Source organism: Amphibalanus amphitrite, unplaced genomic scaffold, assembly GCF_019059575.1.
Source record: "Amphibalanus amphitrite isolate SeventyFive unplaced genomic scaffold, NRLGWU_Aamphi_draft 002597F_arrow, whole genome shotgun sequence".
Taxonomy (NCBI): Eukaryota; Metazoa; Arthropoda; class Thecostraca; order Balanomorpha; family Balanidae; genus Amphibalanus; species Amphibalanus amphitrite.
In genome coordinates this window covers 1-22,240 of record NW_024884008.1, presented here as the reverse complement: position 1 = coordinate 22,240, position 22,240 = coordinate 1, and the positions used below count along the sequence as shown (strand labels likewise).

Sequence of the window (22,240 nt, the reverse complement as noted above, 5' to 3'; positions counted from 1 at the left end):
TCAGTGTTTGGTAAATAATTTGGCAAACAAGGTGGCAGAGCCGCGATTTTGGTACTATCGTTCTATTCTTTGAGCCTTCATTTGTTTTGATCTCTTGAGCCTCTCTTCCCTGACAATACACCCATCCAACGATTCAAGTTCGACTATTGTTCTTCTGATTTCTTCTTTCCTTGAAAAGAACCTAGAACGTAACCATCCCAAATTCTTTTGGCTAGTATTGATATTGCCTTTATGTCCCAATTCATGGACATTCTGAGCTCTCAAGCCAATTTCGTGGCCTGTCGTAGGAAATCAGACCCGGACATTTCACATCCTGCTGGTGAATGATGTAATAATGGCTTCGGTCCGATTGAATGGCTATTGAACAGCACCGGCTGCAGTTTAGGCGTGTATTACGTAACACCGGCCGCCGACGATACCATATATCATTCGAACGATGTTTTCTAATACCTATCTACTTTTCAGTTTATGTGTTATTTGGGTACCGTTGCGTTGCGTTACTTAGACACAAATGACGCAATTTTGCGAAGGTATAGAATAGAGTATAGGGATTATGCAAAACTGACGTGTATGAGGTTCTTTTTTGTCCATTTCATCTGAGCTATCTGATTATTAGGAAAACAATTCCAACAGCAAAAATCTGAGCACTAAATCGTACCCGCTTTGCGTCACACGGCTCGTTCTTGAAATCAGTTTGCCAGCCATATTATATTTTGTTCTAAACTAATAAATTCGACCTCTTTCCTCTCAGGTGACTCTTTGCTACCATATATTTCTTGTTTTAATGGTTTACCTCCCCAGTCTTCCGTTTCAGGTGGCTCTTTGATGACGCCTTCCATCAGTTCTACCATTCTACCGCTTCCGTTTCAGGTGGCTCTTTGATAATGTAATCTGTCATCTCTAACATTCTACCTCTTCCGTGTCAGGTGGCTGTTCGGTGACAAACAAGGGATCTAGTCTAACACTCTACCTCTTCCGTTTCAGGTGGCTGTTTGGTAACGCCGGTTGCCAGTTTTACGCCTTCATGGGATTTCTGTTCGGCTCAGCTAACATCGGCACGCTGGCCCTGATAGCGCTGGATCGATACGCCGTTACCTGCCGGTGTGAGATACGTGAGTATTTATTGTGAGATGCGTGAGTATTTATTGTGAACAGACGTGAGTATTTATTGTGAGAGACGTGAGTATTTATTGTGAGAGACGTGAGTACTTATAGGGAGATGCGTGAGTATGTATTGTGAGAGACGTGAGTATTTATTGTGAGAGACGTGAGTATTTATTGTGAGAGGCGTGAGTATTTATTGTGAGAGACGTGAGTATTTATTGTGAGAGACGTGAGTATTTATTGTGAGAGGCGTGAGTATTTATTGTGAGAGGCGTGAGCATTTATTGTGAGAGACGTGAGTATTTATTGTGAGAGACGTGAGTATTTATTGTGAGAGGCGTGAGTATTTATTGTGAGAGTCGTGAGTATTTATTGTGAGAGACGTGAGTATTTATTGTGAGAGGCGTGATTATTTATTGTGAGAGGTGTGAGTGTTTATTGTGAGAGGCGTGAGTATTTATTGTGAGAGACGTAAGTATTTATTGTGTGAGGCGTGAGTATTTATTGTGAGGAACGCATGTAAAATGCGAGAGTATTGTGATATGTGACATGCTTACGTATTTATTGTGAGGAAAGCTGTGAATATCTATTGTGAAATACCCAAGTTTTTATTGTAAGAGACTTATGTGAAAACGTGGGCTTTTATTGTGAGACACGTGGGTATTTATTTCAAGAGACAGAGTTATGAGAAATGCTTGAATATTTATTGTAAGGAACAAATGTAAATGTGTGAGTATTTATTGTGAGAGACGTGAGTATTTACTGTGAGAAAAGATACTGTAGAATACCTAAATAGTTACTGTGAGAAACGTGAACATCAACTATGAAAGATGAATGTGAGATAAGTAAAAAAAATATTTTGAGAAATATTTGTCAAATACGTGAGCATGATTGTGACATCTTTGAGATCAACCTTACCATATTTTGTACCGCGACAGTCAATGTAGTTGGAACTTGGAAGCGGGGCTGTGGAGTCAAGAGATTTCAGTGACTCGAACTCAGTGACTCGAATTCGGCTCCGGCTTCAAAAAATCAACTCCGACTCCTACTCCCGCTCCTAAGTTCTGGCAAGTGGCATGTCTGCAGAGTCGATGGATTCTGGGCAGTAATCGCCACGCCATGTGTGGATCGCCCACGATCGTAAATACAATTCAATGCCTACAACTCCCATTCCGGTCAGAGATGTCAACTCCAACTCCAACTACGACTCCGACTTTGCTGCCCTGGTAACAAGTACTTTACGGCCACCAAAGGAACAGGATCTGCGCCACCGGCCTATCTCTTACCACCGACCAACTCTGAAAAAAAAACGCGTCATTAGCATAGCGTGTAATGGCAATATCCGATACGCCAGCTCATCCTCGAAAAAATACGGATCTTATTACGTCGCTCATTGGTCTGCCAAATAAAATAATTGGATGCTGTATTCATCTGGACGGATAAAAATGTCTTTGGAAGAAGGATGATAGGGAATAATATAGGGAAAATGTCCTATGACACTTACTGGGTGGGCCAGGAGATGCAGACCATTCGCTAGGAGCAATGCCGGTCACCAAAAGATGACTTCATGCATTGTCGCAAGCTGCTCTGAATTCTTGAGCAGCCTGGCAATTCTTAGTCTTTATCCTGGTGTGAACTCTCTGTGGCTAGACAAACTACCTAATTTGACTTTTTTACGTTTCTTACCAGACCGTCAGCCCTTGGCTACGGTATCTAACAAATATTTTTGGATCCTTACTTGGCATACATTGCCCTGTAATAATGCCCAGACGAAACCACTGTGCATCGGTATCATATCCAGTAAAATAGCCTCATTTGTAAGACAGAGACGTAACAGGCGTGGTCACTGGCAAATTATCATCATTATCAGATGCGGTATCAGGTATATGGTATTCGGAATATCTTGCTCTTTGGTATCCGCAGAGTTATTTTAGTGATGATGTCGTTGTTATGTCTGTATGACACGGAGGATGTTGCTCCATTGATGTGCAATGTGAATGTTTTGCTTTTTTGTGGCAGAAGGCCAGCTGGTGTGATAGAACGTATTTGACGTTATATGAGTAGTACGGCTTTACTAGTTTTCATATCACATCCGAAATGAGCCCACATACCATGTCATGTGTCGTATGTCATGGCCAAGGATAACCCCACATGGCATGTCCTGACATGACATTTTTTCATCAGAAAATTCATTCGAAAAGTTGAATGAGTGACTGTGGGCCCGGGTAACATGACTTATGACGGGATATACCTACCTAGGTCATGTCATATGTCATGTCATACCCCTTGAGTCAAATCATGTCATTCCATGTCCTGTGCCATAACATGTGTCTTGTCCTGCCATGTCATGTGTCCTATCCAAGACTCCTCACATGACATGACCAAGGTAAACCATCAGGATCTGGCGAGGTGGCATGTCGGGCCAATAGATGCCAACACGCGATATTGATTCTCAATTCACCGAAGGTCATCTGCCAGCTCTGCTAAAGACGCTCGGATTATACTTGTTGTGATTATCGAGTGCTTGGCGGGAGAGGTAGACGGACAGCTGAAACTGAGCCTGTTGATGTCACTGGTTATATGAACTTTGCTATATTTGATACAAATTGATAAGAAATTGATAAATCGGATGCTTGGCGGAACAGTACATAGAGCCCTAAAATAAGGAATCAGTGATTGTGTTTAGAACATGAACTAAATGCAATGTTATACTTTTTATCATAGACAGGTAGCATACTATCAGGAGAACAAAATAGCTTGCGAGATTTGTTGTATCTGTAGTTTCACTCACGAAGTATTTTGTATCATGTCTTTATACTGGGTAATATAACCCCCTGTTCTCACTACAATTTGTTTTAACCCGGCCGGGCCCGGGGGGTAATCCCAACCACCGCAGCCCGAGGAGGGGGTTTTTTCGCCCCCCCCCCCTGTCTAGCTTCGTAAATTAGGGAGCTACGGAAACAACAGTGATACCAAACCAAAGGTTCTTACGAGACGATTCCAAAGCACCTAACATTTTTGACCTCAGGTCAATTTTCAAGGTCAGAGGTCAAGGTCAAAGGCAAAAACCGTCACATGTGTAGTGATCTCAAAGTAAGCGTTCTAGAGGACGATAGGATGCATAAAACCGGCAAAATTGGGTGTCAAACAAAAGAAGAGAATCTGAGGGTTCTTAAAATGTGCTCAAAATCAAAGGTCAAGGTCAAGGTCATTCACAAACGTGACCTCAAACTTAACACTTTCGAAAATCTTGCGTGCTAATTTCCAAGATGTTTTGAAATGTTTTGAGGCTTATCAGGTCCCTATTTGTGGTTCATCTTACGATACAAGGCTGCTCAAAGGTCAAGGTCACACCAGAGTTTCCTTGCTAGAGGCTATTTCACTGATTTAAGTAAGTAATAATAAATAAGACAATTTTGCCATCCGAAGGCTCTCAATGGAGGATTAGATGAAAATGGATGCCAGATTCGTTATCAGCGGGTACAAATCCATCATAAACGACCTTTCATATGTCATGGTCAACCAAAGGTCATTCGAGGTCACATGAGGTCAACATAGAACTTGATCTTTTCCAAACAAAATATATATCATTCGACGCGGCTTGACAAGGCGAATGCGATGGTACTACCGCCGTAGCTCTAGGGCCATTTTTGTCGAAGTTATTTGCGAAAAAAAAACTAAAATAACATTTCGGGGTCGTTGACCTGACCTCTGACCTCAGGTCACCAAAAATATTTTTTTTTCTGTTTTTATCTAGGGCAAATGCTACACAACCGTGCTCGTAATTTGTCTTTATTTCTAAAACTCTTTTTTTAGCAGCTATTTGAATTTCGCGTCTGTGACGCCGAAGTTTGCCGTGCAGGGGTCTAGAAAAATCGACCCTGTGACGTCATGAAGGGGGCTAGGTCCATTTTTTACTCCAGAAGATGTCAAATTGATGGGAAAAAAAGGTACCTACTGAAAGTTTCGCTTTCCTATCCCTAAGCGCTCGGGAGCTATCGCAAATATTCGCCAGGGGGGGGGGGGGAGCGAAAAACGCCCCCCCCCCCGGGCCCGCGAGGGTTAAAGTCCTCCAGTCTCCATAGTGCAAACTGCAAACGTCATTAGTTTTAGCCAACGAGCCTCATTTTCGAAACCCCGTAACTCAGCTGAGAGATGTAAATCCCAGCGCGCCTCCAGACTCGTTTATAAAACCGCCGCAGCTGAAGCAATTACGGTAGGGAGTCCGGCCCCATTTCACTGAGATGCTCGGCGGTACAGCATCATTTCAGGCGCTATACGCCACTGCCATCTAGCGGGCGGCTCGTAATCTTATTGTGGAGCGGGTGGAACGGTTCATTCAGCGATTGAAAAATAAGTGTATTGTAATTTTACGTTTAAATTGGATTACATTGAGTGAAGAATGATTAATTAAATTGGTTTGATTGATTTCTAGGAGACATATTCGCTCCTATCACCGGATCTAAACAATTTATAGCTCTGATGCCAGAGTTACCAACATAAGAATATCCACCTGCCGTTTTTTTTTGCCTAAAGACCGCTTCACATACGGAGCTAAACGCGATGGGCACGTTAGCAGATAGGGCTCTACCTTTTACGCTCCGTATGTGAAGCAGTCTTCAAGCAAACAATTCCGGCAGGCGGCTACTTTTCTGTTGGTAATTCTGGCCTCTGCATAACTTGGTTCTATTCCATTCACTCGTTCCGCCAATACGTCAAGGCCGCAGGCTCACCACCCGACGCAACCCGACGTGCAAATCACGTGACCGGCCTCCCGGTCACGTGATCTGACCTGTGCAAGAGGTCACGTGACATGACGTCATAGACGCCCGGGGCTGCGGGATTGACGAACGCTGAATGGTGAGGAGCCGGCCGCTGGCAACCAAAAAAATGATACTAGCCGTTTTCACGACGGGCTATCCGGCGAGTGCACCTGATTTGACCAAATGTGCACCTAATCTCTTTTACAGCAAATATCTTTTTTATGAATTTATTCTAGTGTTTTAATCGATGATGCTCTCTGATAATATGACAACGCAGGCATATAAGCAGTTAGTGCAATTCTAGCTGATAGCTACTAAGAGACGCACTGAACCTGATTTGACCAAATCTGCACCTGATCTGCACCAGATGTGTTCCAAATGTGTACCAGATGGCCGTCGTGAAAACGGCTAATGTATCTGGTATTTGAAATATGAAGGGAGAAACTTTATATGCAAATGCGTGCATGTTGTTTCAAGAGGGGGAAACTTGTGAGGCAAATACAATTTGATGGCCTTGCCATTTGTAGGTGACGTCTGGCAGATACAAAACGACCAATGCACTGGTGGAATTATCTGTGGGGTTTCATTTAACTCTATGAGCCCCGTCACATCGTCTGTCCTAGTTGGATCTCGTGTGTCCCACTTCCCTTGACCTCTTGTGGCCTCTGGTGACCTCTGGTGACCAAGCTTACCTCGGTTGATCTGTGCTGCTGACATCCATTGGCCTCTATTTTCAGAAAGTCAACTAACGTCTGCTAGCTTGTATTCAACTCTGTTTATTTCGACTGAGCTCTGTTGACCTCTGTCCTTTGATGACCTCTCTTGACATCTCGTGACATCATGCCTCTGATGACCTCTAGTGACCTGATCATACCTCTGATGACCTCTGGTGACCCCTTTTGACCTATATTGACCTCTGTTGACCCTATTTAACATCTGCCGACTTCTGTTGACCTCTGTTGATTTCTGGTGATCTCATCATTCCTCTGAACTCTGTTGACCTTATCACTTCTCTGATGACCTCTGGTGACCTCTGTTCTCAGGAGGTCGTCTGACCTATGGCCGCTACTGTCACCTAATCGGACTCGTTTGGCTGTCGTCTACGTTCTGGGCCTCTATGCCGCTGCTCGGTTGGTCCAGGTAAGAGTAGACACGAAGGCTAGATTCATCGAAACTCTGTACGTACTGTATAGGCTAGATTATGGTGACATGACGGTTAGATTCATTTCACTTCTGTACGTACGATGTAGCTGTCCTTTATCCAGCCGTCCAAGAAAAGTAGAACATGAGATAGTAGCCACTTTTGATAGTCGTTCTCATTAGATAGCCGTTCTCTTATAAACTTTGTGAGGCCCTCATCAAGCCCTCTCTGCCCATAACTTGATACACTGAAGCATACTGTTTCCTAGCCACAGATACAGATGTTTACTTCATATTCAGATCTACCAAAGAGACACAGTGTTTATAGTTGTTGTATGTCTAACTTGATAAATTGCAAATAAATAAATACAGAACAGTTGGTAACCGATTAGCATCTCGTCCCTCAACTCATCGCCTCCCTCCCCTCCCGGCTCGTTGGGAAACTACACGGCCGTACTTACAAGCATCGCAGTCTTATCCCTCGGGCTAGAACCGATAACTGACAATTGTTTCCTAGTCCTGCTCTCTATTACATCTCTAATTTCAATACCCCTGACTACAGTGGGGACTGACTGAATGAATGACTACAATGAAGAGCTTTTGCTCCTCGCCTCTATTCTACATAACTCCCCCTTTACCCCTTTACAGGTATAACTACGAACCCTCTCTCACCACCTGCACAATCGACTGGCGTCACAACACTGGAGGATACCGCTCGTTCCTACTAGTGTACTTTGTACTCTGGTACCTTGTACCTCTCGGAATCATTTTCTTCTGCTACTGGCACGCTGCGAAGTCGATTAGAAGAGGAAGAGCTTCACCGAGAGATCATTACTGTTATGATTGGGCCAATGAGAGTAATGTTACTCTGGTAAGTGGGCCAGAGGGAGTAATGTTATTCTGTTTAGTGGGGTAATAAGAGAGATTGGACTCTGCTCAGTGGGCCAATGAAAGTAATGTTACTCTAGTGAGAAGGGGCTTAGCGAGAAGAGGGAGAGAGAGAGGGAAGAGGAATAGAGAGAGAGAGAGAGAGAGAGAGAGAGAGAGAGAGAGAGAGAGAGAGAGAGAGAGAGAGGGAGGGAGGGAGGGAGGGAGGGAGGGATCAGGGGAAGGTAGGGGTGCTGAAAAGGAGTGTACTCTGTTAGTGGTGTGAGAGGGGAGAAGGGGGTTGCTGATGGAGAACGTGGGCGCTATTGCAAGGGGGAGGAGGGCGCTGAAACTGATGATACTTATCTTGGGAAAGGAAATGATAGCCTAGAAATATTTGCAGGAATCACATTTCTGGTAAACGTTTAGTGAATGATGAATGTATGGAAATAATTAAAAGGATCATTATGCTTTATAGGCATGATTTTATATTTCTCATGTGTTTCCTGCTGACGGTTTGCTCGTTTCAAATGTTTTATGCTCGTGGTGTATTTGCCGTTGTAAGTACATTTTATAGACGTGTGCCCTGTTCATTTTCAGATGTGTTTCCTGCTGGTGGTGTCGTTTGCTGTCTGTTGGAGCGGCTACGCCGTGGTTTGCCTGTGGACAGTGTTCTTACCACCCGACTCAGTACCGTTTATATTGACTCTTCTGCCACCACTACTGGCAAAGGTGAGACGCTGACAGTGGAAACTGACACATTGACACTGACACACTGACACTGACTCACTGACACTGACACACTGACACTGACACACTGACACACTGACACTGACACACTGACACTGACACACAGACATACACAGACCTGTGCCTTACTGACAACCAGTTTTAACCCTATTCCTGGCGAGGGGGGCCTCAGGAGCCCCCCCCCCCCCTGAGGTTTTTTGGTTATTTCTCCCAAACGCGTTGAGCTAGGAAGCTCAAATTTTCTGACTTTTCCTAAAAGGCTTCTACGCAACATGTCTGAAAATTTTGAGTTGATCTGACCTCAGGTTAGGTCACCAGAGGCGGTTTGGTGACCCTACCTCAGAAAAGTTTGCAATCACGCCAGAGCTAGAGTTTTTGACCGATCAATTTCTTCTCTTCAGGCTTTAGTTAGGGTACCAGTATGTGCAATTTGTTTATCTCGGAATTTTCATATCCGTGACCTAAGGTCAGGTCAGTTTCGCGACCTCCCCATTATAAGTCAATGGGGGAAAAATCAACTCCCTGTTTTTACCACTAAAACGGGTCGGAATGGCCCCATATACCATACATGACTTCATATACGATCAACCTTCACTACCTTGAGGTCTGTTTTGCTGTTGGGCAGCTGTGAGGTCATGTGACGTCATCAAAGGTCACCAAAGGTTTTTGGCCAATAACTCCGTACAGGAACAAGATACAGACGCGTGGATGGTCTCATTGTGTTCAGCTTGTCAAGACTCATCGAATGATATACATGATGACCTCGAGGTCACGTGACCTGAGGTCAACCCTTGACCTTGACCTTTCGAGGTCAACATATATATCATTCAATGCGGATTGACGAGAGGATCACGATGATGCCCTTAGTTTGTTCCTATCATGATTAATTCGAAAGTTATTCGAGAAAAACTCTCTCCATATCTAGCGCCGCCATTTTGACTTTTTCGACCCCTGTGACGTCATCTTTGCCCTGACCTGAAAATGACCTTGGTAAAAATTGTAGATCTTGACCGTGCGTATCCGATGCCGTTTACCGTTTGTCGCTGCAATGTGTAGTTTTTGAGATCTGAAGGGGGGGCCGAATCGGCCCCCCGCCAGTTTCTTGTCCCGGCGGAGCCCGCCAGGAATAGGGTTAGAAATAGGACACTGTTTATAAGTCAACATGTAACACGACAAACTACGTTCCCAAATTCTTATATGGATTTCAAAAATCATATATTCGGATTGCTGGTACACACACCTTTGAATGTAAATGGAGAAGCGCGTAAAGCCGTGTCGATGATTTTCTTTTCTTCATTTCCAGACTTACCCTGTGATCAACCCGATGATATTTTTTGTCTGTAATACGAGGATCAGACGTGGTATGCAGATTACAATGAAACGACTCTTCTGTCAGAAACTCAACGGTAAGAAATGAGAGAGAGAGAGAGAGAGAGAGAGAGAGAGAGAGAGAGAGAGAGAGAGAGAGAGGGAGAGAGAGAGAGAGAGAGAGAGAGAGAGAGAGAGAGAGAGAGAGAGAGAGAGAGAGAGAGAGAGAGAGAGAGAGAAAGAAATCGAGAGAGAGAGGGGGAAGGGAGGGTAGAAGAAAGAGAAAGTCTGAAGGGACGAGGGAGGGAGGAAGGGAGAGTTTTGTGTAAGGAGTGAGTGAGTGAAAGCGTGAGTGAGTGAGTGTGTGAATGAATGAGTCCCGAATCGGTATCTCGGTGTGAATTGAGTGGTAATTTCTTTCGAAATGCTAAATTTAGGTCTTATGAGATTAACTAGGAGGCTAACGTTTCTCCCATATTTTCTTGCATGAGTGCTTGCACGTGTCTAGTGTTGTTGGCTCGGCATCGCTTTAGAGGCTATGTGTTGACACAGAGTTTACTCGGGTTTTGTTCAGTGATGCCGCTGTCTCAGATCTTATCCTCGCACAACATTACGTCTTACTTGGCTGTATTGTGCTTTTTGTCTACCCTGTTTGGTCTGTGTGCCTATGTGTACCGGTTTAGGAAGCCTATTTGAAAGTGTTGAAACACATTCATAGCTATTGACAAACAATCTTGAGAAAATGAACAAACATGCTCAGTGAAATTGCAAGCTTTCGAAATTTAATACCTCATGTATGACAAAACATGTTCAACTAAATTAGCTGCTCTATGATTATTTGTTATCTTTCTACATCGGCATATTTAAGCAACCGGCTTAATTTCTGTTTCAAATTTCACGAGAATGAAAACAGTTTTTGATTTACATGTTTTACGTCATTACATCAGCGACCACATGACGTTAAACAAGAATTATTTTCTTTGATTTTTCAGAGGAAGAAAGAATTGAATGGCGGGAGCGAATCTTCACATATAACCTGGACCTAATGAAATCATTCAAGGAAAAATAACTGTGAGAAATTGTAAAAATAACAAATCGTTGAAGCACACGCCCTTTCAAAGTAGGCGTCTTTTGTTGATATGCTGAAATTATGTCTGATGTAGCAGCCCCTTTGACCTCAATTGCTGTTTGGTGCTAGTTAGCGTTATGTCAGCAAGGTGTAATTTGTAAAAACAAGTGTAATAATTAGCACCTACCTTACGTCTCATTTGGAGATGACACCAGTAGCCGGTATATATATTCCAGTTTCGCATGTGTTACTGTTATCCCGTTCGTTTGAAAACCAGTTTGAATTCATTTATTTCCTAGGTACATAGTGGTATTCTCTTCAGAAAATTGAGCACAGCCTGCAACATGAAATTAATGATTTATGGTCGAGAAAAAAACATCTGCTCGTCTTCAATCTAGGACCTGAAAAAACCGTACACTGTTCATGTTAATAAAACAAAGTGAAGTGGGTTCTGCATTGTTGTGGATTCTGTCTTCTTACATCCCTAAACCTAGACTTTAGAGAGATATATTCTGACCAAGTCAGTCTTGCGAATAAATTCCCTTCTGAATATACGCGCGTGACTGGGATGTGAAGTAATATTACAGCGTATTCGATATTTGTATGCTGAATTTCACAACAGAACCCACCCTTAATAAGCATAGTTAAAAAAAAATGTACAGTGTAGTTCAAAATATATCTCATTGCAGTCATGATAACTGAACCATTTCATATCTCTTTTGTCTTTCTGAGAATTTACTCCCAAATAACAGATCCAAATTAAACCCGGAGTGCCCCATTTAGACTTCGAGATAAAACAGACTAATGTTGAATGATGTTGAGGGTTTCTTTGAAAATGAGCCCCATTATTATTAAAAGATAAGCAAGTAATAGCCTTTGGCTCATTGTATAATAGACAAAAGAAGTGGAAAAGAATGTATGTGCGATATTTCGTGTTCGACACTTTTTCATGCACTGAGTGCATGAAAAAGTGTCGAACACGAAATATCGCACATACATTCTTTTCCACTTCTTTTGTCTATTATACAATGAGCCAAAGGCTATTACTTGCTTATCTTTTAAAACAGACTAACCAATCAAACGACTTTGTCGGACTTAGTTTATTTCATTCACTAACTTTGCCTCCTTTCACCTCCTACAAAGTTTTACTGAACGATTTCATCTTTAGCACCAACCCAGCAACTTTGTACAATTTGGTTTATAATTCGTTGACCTGAGGTCATATCTGAAAACAATACTGAGAAAGGCCTGTAAAAGGGCTATCGAATGCGCTTTTCCGCGGCGCTGTGGCTCTATTGGTTCCCGGGCTAGCCGTTGGCAGTTTCCAAAATTGTTCAAATGGACTAAATTTGACCTTTGATGATCTCTGGCGAACTGACCTTTGACCTGACCCAAAAAATGACTTAAGTTTTTTTCCCGTCATTATCTTCGACGCTCTTTCGATTGCCGCTTACTGCGTGTCCCTATACGTGACCCAGGGACCGAGTTAGATGGGGGGTGTTCAGACCCCCCCCCCCGACCCCCCAGCCCTGCCTGGCGTGGAAGTCGCGGAGCACCGGCTCGGCGCGGATTAAAACAGACTAACCAATCAAAACAAATCTTTCGGACGTAGTTTATTTCATCCACTAACTTATCGTTCACCTCCTACAAAGGTTCCCTGAACGAGTTCATCTGTAGCACCAACCCCACAACTTTGCACAAATTGGTTTATATATCTCACCAAGTTTCCTTCATGTAATGGAGTAAAGTCTGTCTGAAGAATATCAATCGTAGCCTCTACGGGACCGCTCCCTTATACCCACAGTTCTAAGTCGAGCATGTTTCAATAGTTATGACATATATAGGAACGGCCAGGAACGGCGTGCTAACCGTGATTTAATTCAACTAGTTTGGAACATCTTCGACTCCAAAGTGCTGCTGGAAAACTCTGATTTAAAGTCAGTTGAAAAGATATATCAGGTCTTTGCAACGGAAACCTAACCTGAGTTCTCCTTTTCATTTTTTTTTTTTTGTTATAATTAGTAATATAATAAGGAGCAGCATTGACTTTGAATATGTACTGTTCTTCTGTGTCAAATGTGTTGAAATGTGACAGTTTTGACTCTCTAGTTTGACTAAGCAAACGTTCTAAGACAGGTCGACACTTTGTCACAATGACGATTCTTGCTGATGGCGTAAAACAATTAGTACAATAACAGTAACAACAATTAGTACAACAATGTAACAATTGTAATATAGTGCAACAATAATAATACACTGAAACAATTGTGACACACTGTGACAGTTGTGATGCGCTTTGTGACACTTGCGGCGCTCCTCCGGCAGATGATATGGTGATCGAGGAGCCTGCACCGAATACGTCTCACCCAGAATGCGCGGCCATAGTGGCGCAGGATGGAGGTACAATCCTCTGCAGGAAATGCTCCTATTGTAGGCGTCAGGACTGCAAGACGATAGTGTATTGAACACTACTCGGTTAAGACTGGTAAAGGGACTCGGCTGAGACTGGTAAACGGATTGTGTGTTGAGGAACGCTTAGGGCCTAAAGGGTTGGCCAGAAAGTGGTGAGTGTATTCAGCAAAAATGGTAAAAGACTGGTCAAACAGCCCTGTGGAATTTTTTTTTCTGGGTAACTAAGCATATGAGTGCGATAACAAGGCTCATGTGTTCTGGATAGGAAAGGATTCGTGTTAAAACTGCCATCCACTGAACAGCAAGACACGGTGGGTAAAAATATCATCACAAACCATGGACGAACATGTTCCTTGCATGGTAGACTTCTGACTGAGAGGTCACACTCACGAGGTAGTGTTTGGAATACGGTGCCCGAAGAAGCTTGCAGTGAGGCAATGTGCGTATCCGGTACCTATCAAAGACATTTGCGTGGAATAGTGAGAAAGAGTGGACTCGCGTAAGGTACATATCGCGTAAGAGCCGTGCTTTGCGGCAGAACGGTGGACTGAAGGGCCTAGACACCGGACAGTTGACCGTGAATGACAGGGCTCTGACCATCGGGGAACGACTGGAGACAACTGAAAGTGTTCTGTACAGTGCACCCTACACCCGCAGGGCGACTGGTGGCTGCTACTAGCTGATCTGGCTACCAGCTACTAGCGACTTCTAGCGGCTACTAGCGACTATAGCGACTACTCGCGGCTACTAACGACTTACAGGGACTACTAGCAGCTACTGGCGACTTCTAGCGGCTACTAGCGACTACTAGCGATTACTAGCGGCTACTAGCTGGCCAGCGCTGTATTCTGTACAATGTGCTATGTGCAGAGCTTTTGTCTTACCCAGAGCCTTCAAACGTGTTACAGAAAATGACACTACAGCGAGCGACTTCCTCGACACGATTGATAGCTCCAATCTTTGCAATGAGACCTGTGACAGCGATGACCAGAACCAGCGGCTTTCAGCAGCGCCGCCACACGTCGCTAAACTGAACTACTGATTAGGGGCGTGGCCGCATTCTGCGGAGCAGTTCTGTACTCGAATGTTTATTGTATTGTATATTGTATAATATTCTCCTTGTATCGTATTGAGTGTATAACTCCCAGGCATATGTGGCGTATGATCAAACTATTTTGGTGCTGTGTCAAATGCGTAATTGATAACCAATTGCTTAGCGAATAGCCTTTTCCAGATGACCTCAACTGCAATCCAAACCAAAGAAGCATTCCCTATTTTCTTGATAAAGATGTGAGTACCTAATTATAAATTTGTCTGTAATGGCTGATATATTAGGGCTCATATCCAAATGTAAGCGAAAAATGCTTAAGTGTTTTCGTGAGAGGTCATAGCAATGAATCCGAAATAGCAATGGACATGTGGTCTTGACGAACGGGACTATTATTCTCATGTAATTAAGTACCGATCTACAATTGTTATTTATTTTTGGGAAAATTAGTATAGACAATGGTACATGCAAAGTAGGGTTAATATGCATAGGAATGCATATTTACCCAACTTTGCATGTACCAGCTGTAAATATTGAATAGTTATATGTAAGTGCAGTTATGTGTAATCGTTATATTATGTAAAATTATACGTTTACAAATGTTGCAATTTATTGGTAACTATATGTACATGTTGCGTACGACGCGGTCATACTACTATAACTTATGTATTTACAACTTGTAAGGAATGGAAAACGTCTAATGTTACATGTATGTATATGGTGTAAAATGCATATATCCTGGCTATCCAAATAAGATATATACCTACTGAAATGTTAGATCGTATATAACTAGAAGAGAATGTACCAATTGGGCTCACCAAAATATGTCTATAATACATGTTTCTACGAACACTCATATACCTAAGGACAAACGGTGTTGAAAAGGCTACAATGTAGACCATGTGCTTGGTCATTTCTTATGCTGTTATGTGTTTGAACAATAACTATGTGTGTGGCATGGTACGGCTCTCGCGGGTTTAAGCGGTAGGTTTTGCTTTTTCACATTTCCGGCTATATCTCAGAAACTAATCGATGTACGATGAAGCCATTTTAAAGGATCATGGCAGGCATGCATAAAAATAAATCTATCGCATCTTAACCCGCGAGTTGCTGGGGGGGAGGGGGGGCGTTAAACGCCCCCACTTTTTTTCGCCGGGCCATAGCATAAAAACGGCGCGCCAAATTTTGGGTACCTGTAGGGAATTGATTGAAGTGTATTGTGACAAAGTTTCAAAAAAATCGGTCGGAAAATTTTTGAGATATTGAGGTTTTAGTGACGTCATGATTTCTGAGTTTTCGACCAAAAACGGCATATGTTCAAAAAATCATATAAAATCTCAGAATAGACATACAGACATGCCGTAAACGCCATTAGAATGCCTATACTATGATAAATAAAATGGCTATCTTCGATTATTGATTATCGTTCCGCATTTTCCATAACCTTGAACTGAATCTTGGCAATTTCTCGTGACTACTTCACGACCATGATACATGCATTTCTTAAATTGAACTTTTTGAGCCAAACACGTACACATATGATAAAATGAATGTCACCATCGTGTTCTACGCCCCAAATTACCTATGAAACATGTGTCACAGGCTGCGAATATCAGTTTTGATTTTCGGGGATATGTGCCTACCCGGTTGACCTGACCTTGACCCTGACCTATGCTTGACTGACCCCTACATGGAGCTGACACTCGTGTAGGCCTTATATGATGGATTGTGCACCGTTTTGACAGAGTTTATGACGAGAGGCACCCATTGCGAAGTCCTGAAGTCCATGCTACTGAAAGCCCGATATCAGGTGTTTGACCTGACCTTGACCCGACCTGTGACCTCAAAATCCAATTTTTAAGTACTCATCTGAAGCGTCTCGTCGCGTTCTTTCGTTTGCCGCCTCGTGCGTTTCGCTGCGCCTATTGGTTCTCGAGTTATCGTCTGGGGGCGTTTAACGCCCCCCCCCCCAGCAAACGGTGGGTGGCGAAATACCCCAGCAACTGCCGGGTTAAACCCTTAAAAGCGACGAATAAAGTATAGCCCGGAATTAATTAAGTTTCATGGGAGCAAGACCTACCGCTAAAACCCGCGAGACCTGTACACCCTTTGTAGTAGTGCTGTCAAATACGGAAAATTTGGAAACCGATACCAAACCATATACCTACCATCCGAAACAATAGGAGAATACCAGAACCCAAACCAAATGGTAAAACTGACGTGAATGCAAACTTTTTAACAAATTCAGATCATCTTATACATTAGTATTGCTTCCTAATACTAACAAAATACCAAATGCATAAGGTTTGAAATACCACAAACCAAGTTGGTATCGGTTTGGTGTCGGTACGCAAAATGAGTTGGTATCCAGTTGACATCACTACTCTGCAGTTTGTTCAAAGTCTTAGTCGTTACATATCCAGTTCGGTTATCAGTCATCTGTGTGTGAGATATGTTCTGAATGTAAATAAAAGATGTTTCTTTTCTTATTATCGTTCTTGCAGTTTTTAACCAGCGTCGGCCCGGTGCTCCGAGACTTCCGTGCCGGGCCGAGGGGTGTCTGAACACCCCCTCCCTTCTAACTCGGCTCCTGGGCCACGTAGCGACATGCGGTAAACGGCAATCGAAATAACGTCCAAAATAGGGACGAAAACACTTTGATCTTTTTTTTGGTCAGGTCAAAGGTTAGGTCACCAAAGGTCACCAAAGGTAAGATGTTCGCTATTTCAACATTTTGGAAACTGCGAACGGCTATCTCGGGAATCGATAGAGCTACAACGCCGCAGAATGGAGCATTTGACAGCTCTTTTAACGCTCTTTCGACAGCATGTCCTCAGATTTGACCTCAGGTCAACTTTTAGCCTCCAGAGGGCAAAAACTCAAAAATAGCCGTTTTTACGATAAGTGTTTTTATCGGCAATTTCTTTTGACTCAAATAAGGCAGGACATTATTTTTGCCAGCATCGTGTTCCTCTCGTCGAGACGCTACAATGAACTACAATTTGACCTTGAAAGGTCTACTTGAAGATTTGATCTCAGGTCAAGGTCATGACCTGACCGGTGAAGGTCATATTTCATATCAGTCGATCTGCAATCTGCATCATAGAGCTGAACACATCCAAGGCGTTTTCATCGCTCTAGCATGGCTATATCAGAAGTTATTAGCGAAAAACTGCTAGATAGTAGGTATACATACCATTCGTGACCTGAGATGACCTCGGGGACATAACGAGGGGTCACAGGTGCCTGTTCCGATTCAATGTGTCAATTTTACCTGCATCTCGATATTCGACAGTGTCTAGATAGAATGGCGTTCGTGCAAAAGAGACGCTTTTTCAATTTTCTCCCATTGACTTATAATGGACATTCAGCAAAATTGACCTGACCTTAGGTCACCGATATCAAAATTCCAGGATAGACGTTTCCTAAATACTATTAGGTTCTCTTATCAATGGCTGAAAGTTTCAAAGCAATCGTTCAGTCGGTGTTGCTATGACGAGCATTCTAATTTTTTTCTGAGATGAGGTTACTTGGTGTGACCTGGTGACCTGTCCTTGAGCGGCCTGGGTGTGCAATTTTCACAACATGTGCGGAAAAAAATGCACAAACAGGTGTGCAAAAAACGGCGACGCGGAGCGCCGCCATTTTTGATATATCCGCGAAAATACCGCTGGGGGGGGGGGGTGTTCAAACACCCCCGGCTCGGCGCGGGTGAAGTTATTTCACTTATCATCGGACTCCCAGCTTGGAAGTGATTTGTGAAGCCGCTACAAATTTCCTTTCGGAAGTGCAAACGTCAAAAACTCTCCGTCAGAAATTATTTGAGTCTTGCGGCACAGCACGCTTCAGGCGCTGTGCGCTAGAGCCATCTGTTGACGAGTATTGATACTACTGCGCCGTGCGGCACAGCATACTTCAGGCGCTGTATACTAGAGCCATCTGCTGGCGAGAGTTGATACTACTACGCCGTGCGGCACAGCATGCTCCAGGCGCTGTATACTAGAGCCATCTGTTGGCAAGATTTGATACTACCTAGCCTTGCGGCACAGCATGCTTCAGGCGCTGTAACTACTGCCATCTAGTGGGTAGTGACCAAACTGGTAAATCAATAAGCCAACGCGCATGCGCTTGGCGGCGCCACTGCACCGCCTGAGGCGAATCGCGAATGTCAACAAATATCATATACACTGTGCAAATATCATGCTAGACACGCAAGGTGGTAGTGACTGGTCAGTTTCTGTGAATTTTCCTGTCTGTGGTTTTCAGGTGCCGGTAATAAGCGATATTTGATTTTTACGGTAAGTGTGTGTGTTTCATTTTTTATGGAGACAAACTCAACCAACCACGATGAGTTTGAGCTAGGTACCTACCTTGATCAGCAAGCTGTCGTCATGCCTGATATATTTTTTGTGATTTTTCTCTTGAGCTGTCATTGATATTTTTGAATTGCTGTGTGTCAATGCCTACATGATTTCTGTTCATTATATGCCATATTTTTGCCCATTTTTCAGCCTAAACGACTCAATGCCCTTTATTTTTCTGATTTTTAATTTTCCTTGCATAGTATGCTATGCATCAATGTCAGCAATCAATTTCCTCATCATTGACCTGCAATATTTCCCCTCCGCAGCTGCCACCTAATCAGGAGGTCCCAGCGAACTGCCTCGGACCGCTGATGTCGGAGGGAGAGTCGTCAATGGACGGCTGAATGGGAGCCTGCTACTCGAAGAAGGCCGGTCAGCTTGCAGAAGCGTACTCTCACCCAGTCAGGGCGGGGTCGCCCGCCCGGCCGAGAAAGGTGAGGCTCATGATAAATAGTTCTGTCTCAGTCTCATCAGCTTAACTAGGGAAGGTAGGTAGGTAAGGAGGCTATGAAACCTCAGACCTCTTGCCACAACATCCGCCTTGCACCAGTACTTGGAATCTGTTGCAATGGACGCCCACTCCAGTTCTCTATTTTGGTGACAATTTACCTGTAACTTCTACCAAGCACCTGTAATAGGTATGTTTGTGGTATGTGTTGTCCTAAATAATTTACTCTCATAGGTTAGCTAACTGCTCTAGGAAATCTTAGAGCATCCAGCTCCCTTTGCCTAGCTAGCCCATCTACTTGGCAATGCATCTAACTATGAGAAGCAGTTTGTTAATTTTACCTAGCCAGAATTTCTGGGGCATGGGGCATTAGATTAACCAATGAAAGAGTCTGGTGCCTATAAGTTGGACCATTTATGATGTATTTTGACTAGCATAACATTTCCAAATAAGCTCATGTGCATACACAAAGGACATTTAGCATCAGACTAATATTCATTTCAGCATCATAACTTTCATATTTATCACAGTTAGGTCAGCTTTAGTACCTACCTATGCACTTTCTTACGTAAAGTAGGGGGCAATGAAGCTCCTGTCCATTCAACTGATGTTGAGGAAGGTATCTAGACAGCGAAGTTGACTCATACATTCTCAACTAAAAAAGGTTAGCAATGTGGTGTAGGTGTTGTCATCATCAGCAGCCTGTCTTCTGGTGCTGACCTGAAGCCTAGTATTAGGATTAGTTTAGTGTTAGGTATAAAAACTTGAGTGAATTTTTCTTCCCAAACTGACAATGAAAGGCCATGCAAGTGAGTCATGTATAAAGTTATGCTGTTGGTCATGTTGTGTTTCATTTTTGTTTGTAGGTATTGCATTATTCTAGCTTTACATTTTGGTGTGACTGAAAGGTGCTATAGTAATATTTATATTTTATTTGCCATTTCATGATTTTAGCCACATTGCCATCTTCCAGAAATGAACCTGTACGAACCCTACATGGGCAAATTACCTAGGCTGTCGTATTCAATAACCATAATTACCGGCGTTCTAATATTTGTCGTAATAGTGGTACCTTGTGCATGGTAGTGCATGTCTGCATTGTAGATTGGTAACATTAGATTGCAGTACACACCACACCATTTTGTAAATTGCAAAGCGCTATCGTCATGTTATCCCGCGCACCGAGGGGGGTCTGCGCCAACTTAGTACCGATGGGGGGGGGGCGGATGACTGCCCCCCCCCCTGAGATCTCGAGAACGAAGCAAGACAGCGACAAGCGGTAAACGGCATCGGATACGCACGGACAAGGTCTACAATTTTTACATAGGTCATTTTCAGGTCCGGTCAAAGATGACGTCATAGGGGTAAAAAAAGTCAAAATGGCGGCGCTAGATATAGAGTTTTTCTCGAATAACTTTCGAATTAGTCAAGATAGTAAGGGTCAATAAACTAAGGGCATCGTCGTGATCCTCTCGTCAATCCGCATCGAATGATATATATGTTGACCTCGAAAGGTCAAGGTCAAAGGTTAACCTAAGGTCACGTGACCTCGAGGTCATCATGTATATCATTCGATGCGCCTTGACGAGCTGAACATAATGAGACCATCCACGCGGCTGTATCTTGTTCCTGTACGGAGTTATTGGCCAAAAACCTTGGGTGTTCTTTGATGACGTCACATGACCTTACAGCTGCCCAACAGCAAAACAGGCCTCAAGGTAGTAAAGGACGATCGTATATGAAGTCATGTATGGTATATGGGGCCATTCTGACGCGTTTTAGTGAAAAAAAAAAAAACAGGGAGTTGATTTTCCCCCATTGACTTATAATTGGAGGTCGAGAAATTGACCTGACCTTAGGTCACCGATATCGAAATTCCGAGACATACAAATTGTAGCTACTAATGACCTAAAAACATCCTGTAACTTTCAAAGGCCTCCGACATCTACTGTAGCTCTGGCACGGTGACAAAGTTGCAAAAAAGTGACTTGAGCTTGGGTCATTCAAAGTGACCTGGTGACCTGACCTTCAAAGTTAGGAAGTTCAAACCTGCACACTATGTGTAAAATTGATGAGAGAATAGTCGTACCAAATTTCGCGTTTTCCCGCTATTCGCGAAAAACCTCAGGAGGGGGGGGGGGGCGGATATCCGCCCCCCGTCGGTGCGCGTGTTAAACAATATTTTGCGTAAAACTAGGGGCTTGCAACCGCTATTGTGTGTGTTTCCGTGGGCGATTGATTGTTGTTTCAGATTGTTGGGCGATTCAGATTCAGACTCCCCGTTCCGCCGCCTATGTTTGTGGTGCCAGTCGAAAGAGAGAATCCTGTCCAAAGTTTGTGGAAACTGTGACACCGCGTTAGTTGTGGCTGACGCATTTTAGCCGGAGACCTAAGGCCAGTTTTGTCAACAGAAAAAAATGTCAAACTGTGGCTATCTTTTTTTTTGCCCAAAATGACCCTCGAATTTCGCTAGCCAAAGAAGATACACGCTGACGTCAAACATAATATCAGATAGCCTGATAACTCCAAATTAGCGCTTACTTATTTCCTTGCATGTTGTGATTTGCGGAAAACTTTTTTATAAAATGTATTCCGGCAGTCGGTGTTTTTTTAACCCGATCTCCGCACGGCCAGCTGGTGCTTGTAGAACAGGTGTGGTCTCAGTCTCTCTTGACTGCCGACACAACCCGGCACAGGTGGTTAGGACGTGCCGTGTCAAGGGTTTTAGGCAGTGGAACCCTCACACACACTGTCCATTACTCTATGTATATTCTTTGTCACTCTATCACCTTCGTTCTTTTTCTTTTTATTATTAATTGTCTCCTTTCTCCTCTCTCTCTCTCCTCTCTCTTCTCTCTCTCTCTCTCTCTCTCTCTCTCTCTCTCTCTCTCTCTTCTCTATCTCTCTCTCTCTCTCTCTCTCTCTCTGTCCTCTCTCTGTCTCTGTCTCTGTCTGTCTCTGTCTCTG

The 22,240-nt window shown here is 43.4% G+C and overlaps 1 protein-coding gene across 1 annotated transcript; it reads left to right on the top strand.

Moving 5' to 3' along the window:
• Positions 1-984: 984 nt before the first annotated feature.
• Positions 985-15,233, top strand: LOC122377177 (visual pigment-like receptor peropsin; the record flags this gene model as incomplete). Its single annotated transcript, XM_043357135.1, has 6 exons — positions 985-1,112; positions 6,911-7,007; positions 7,656-7,878; positions 8,475-8,606; positions 9,928-10,030; positions 13,327-15,233. Coding segments are annotated over 6 exons (823 nt in total), but the record flags the coding sequence as incomplete, so codon positions are not given.
• Positions 15,234-22,240: the final 7,007 nt, after the last annotated feature.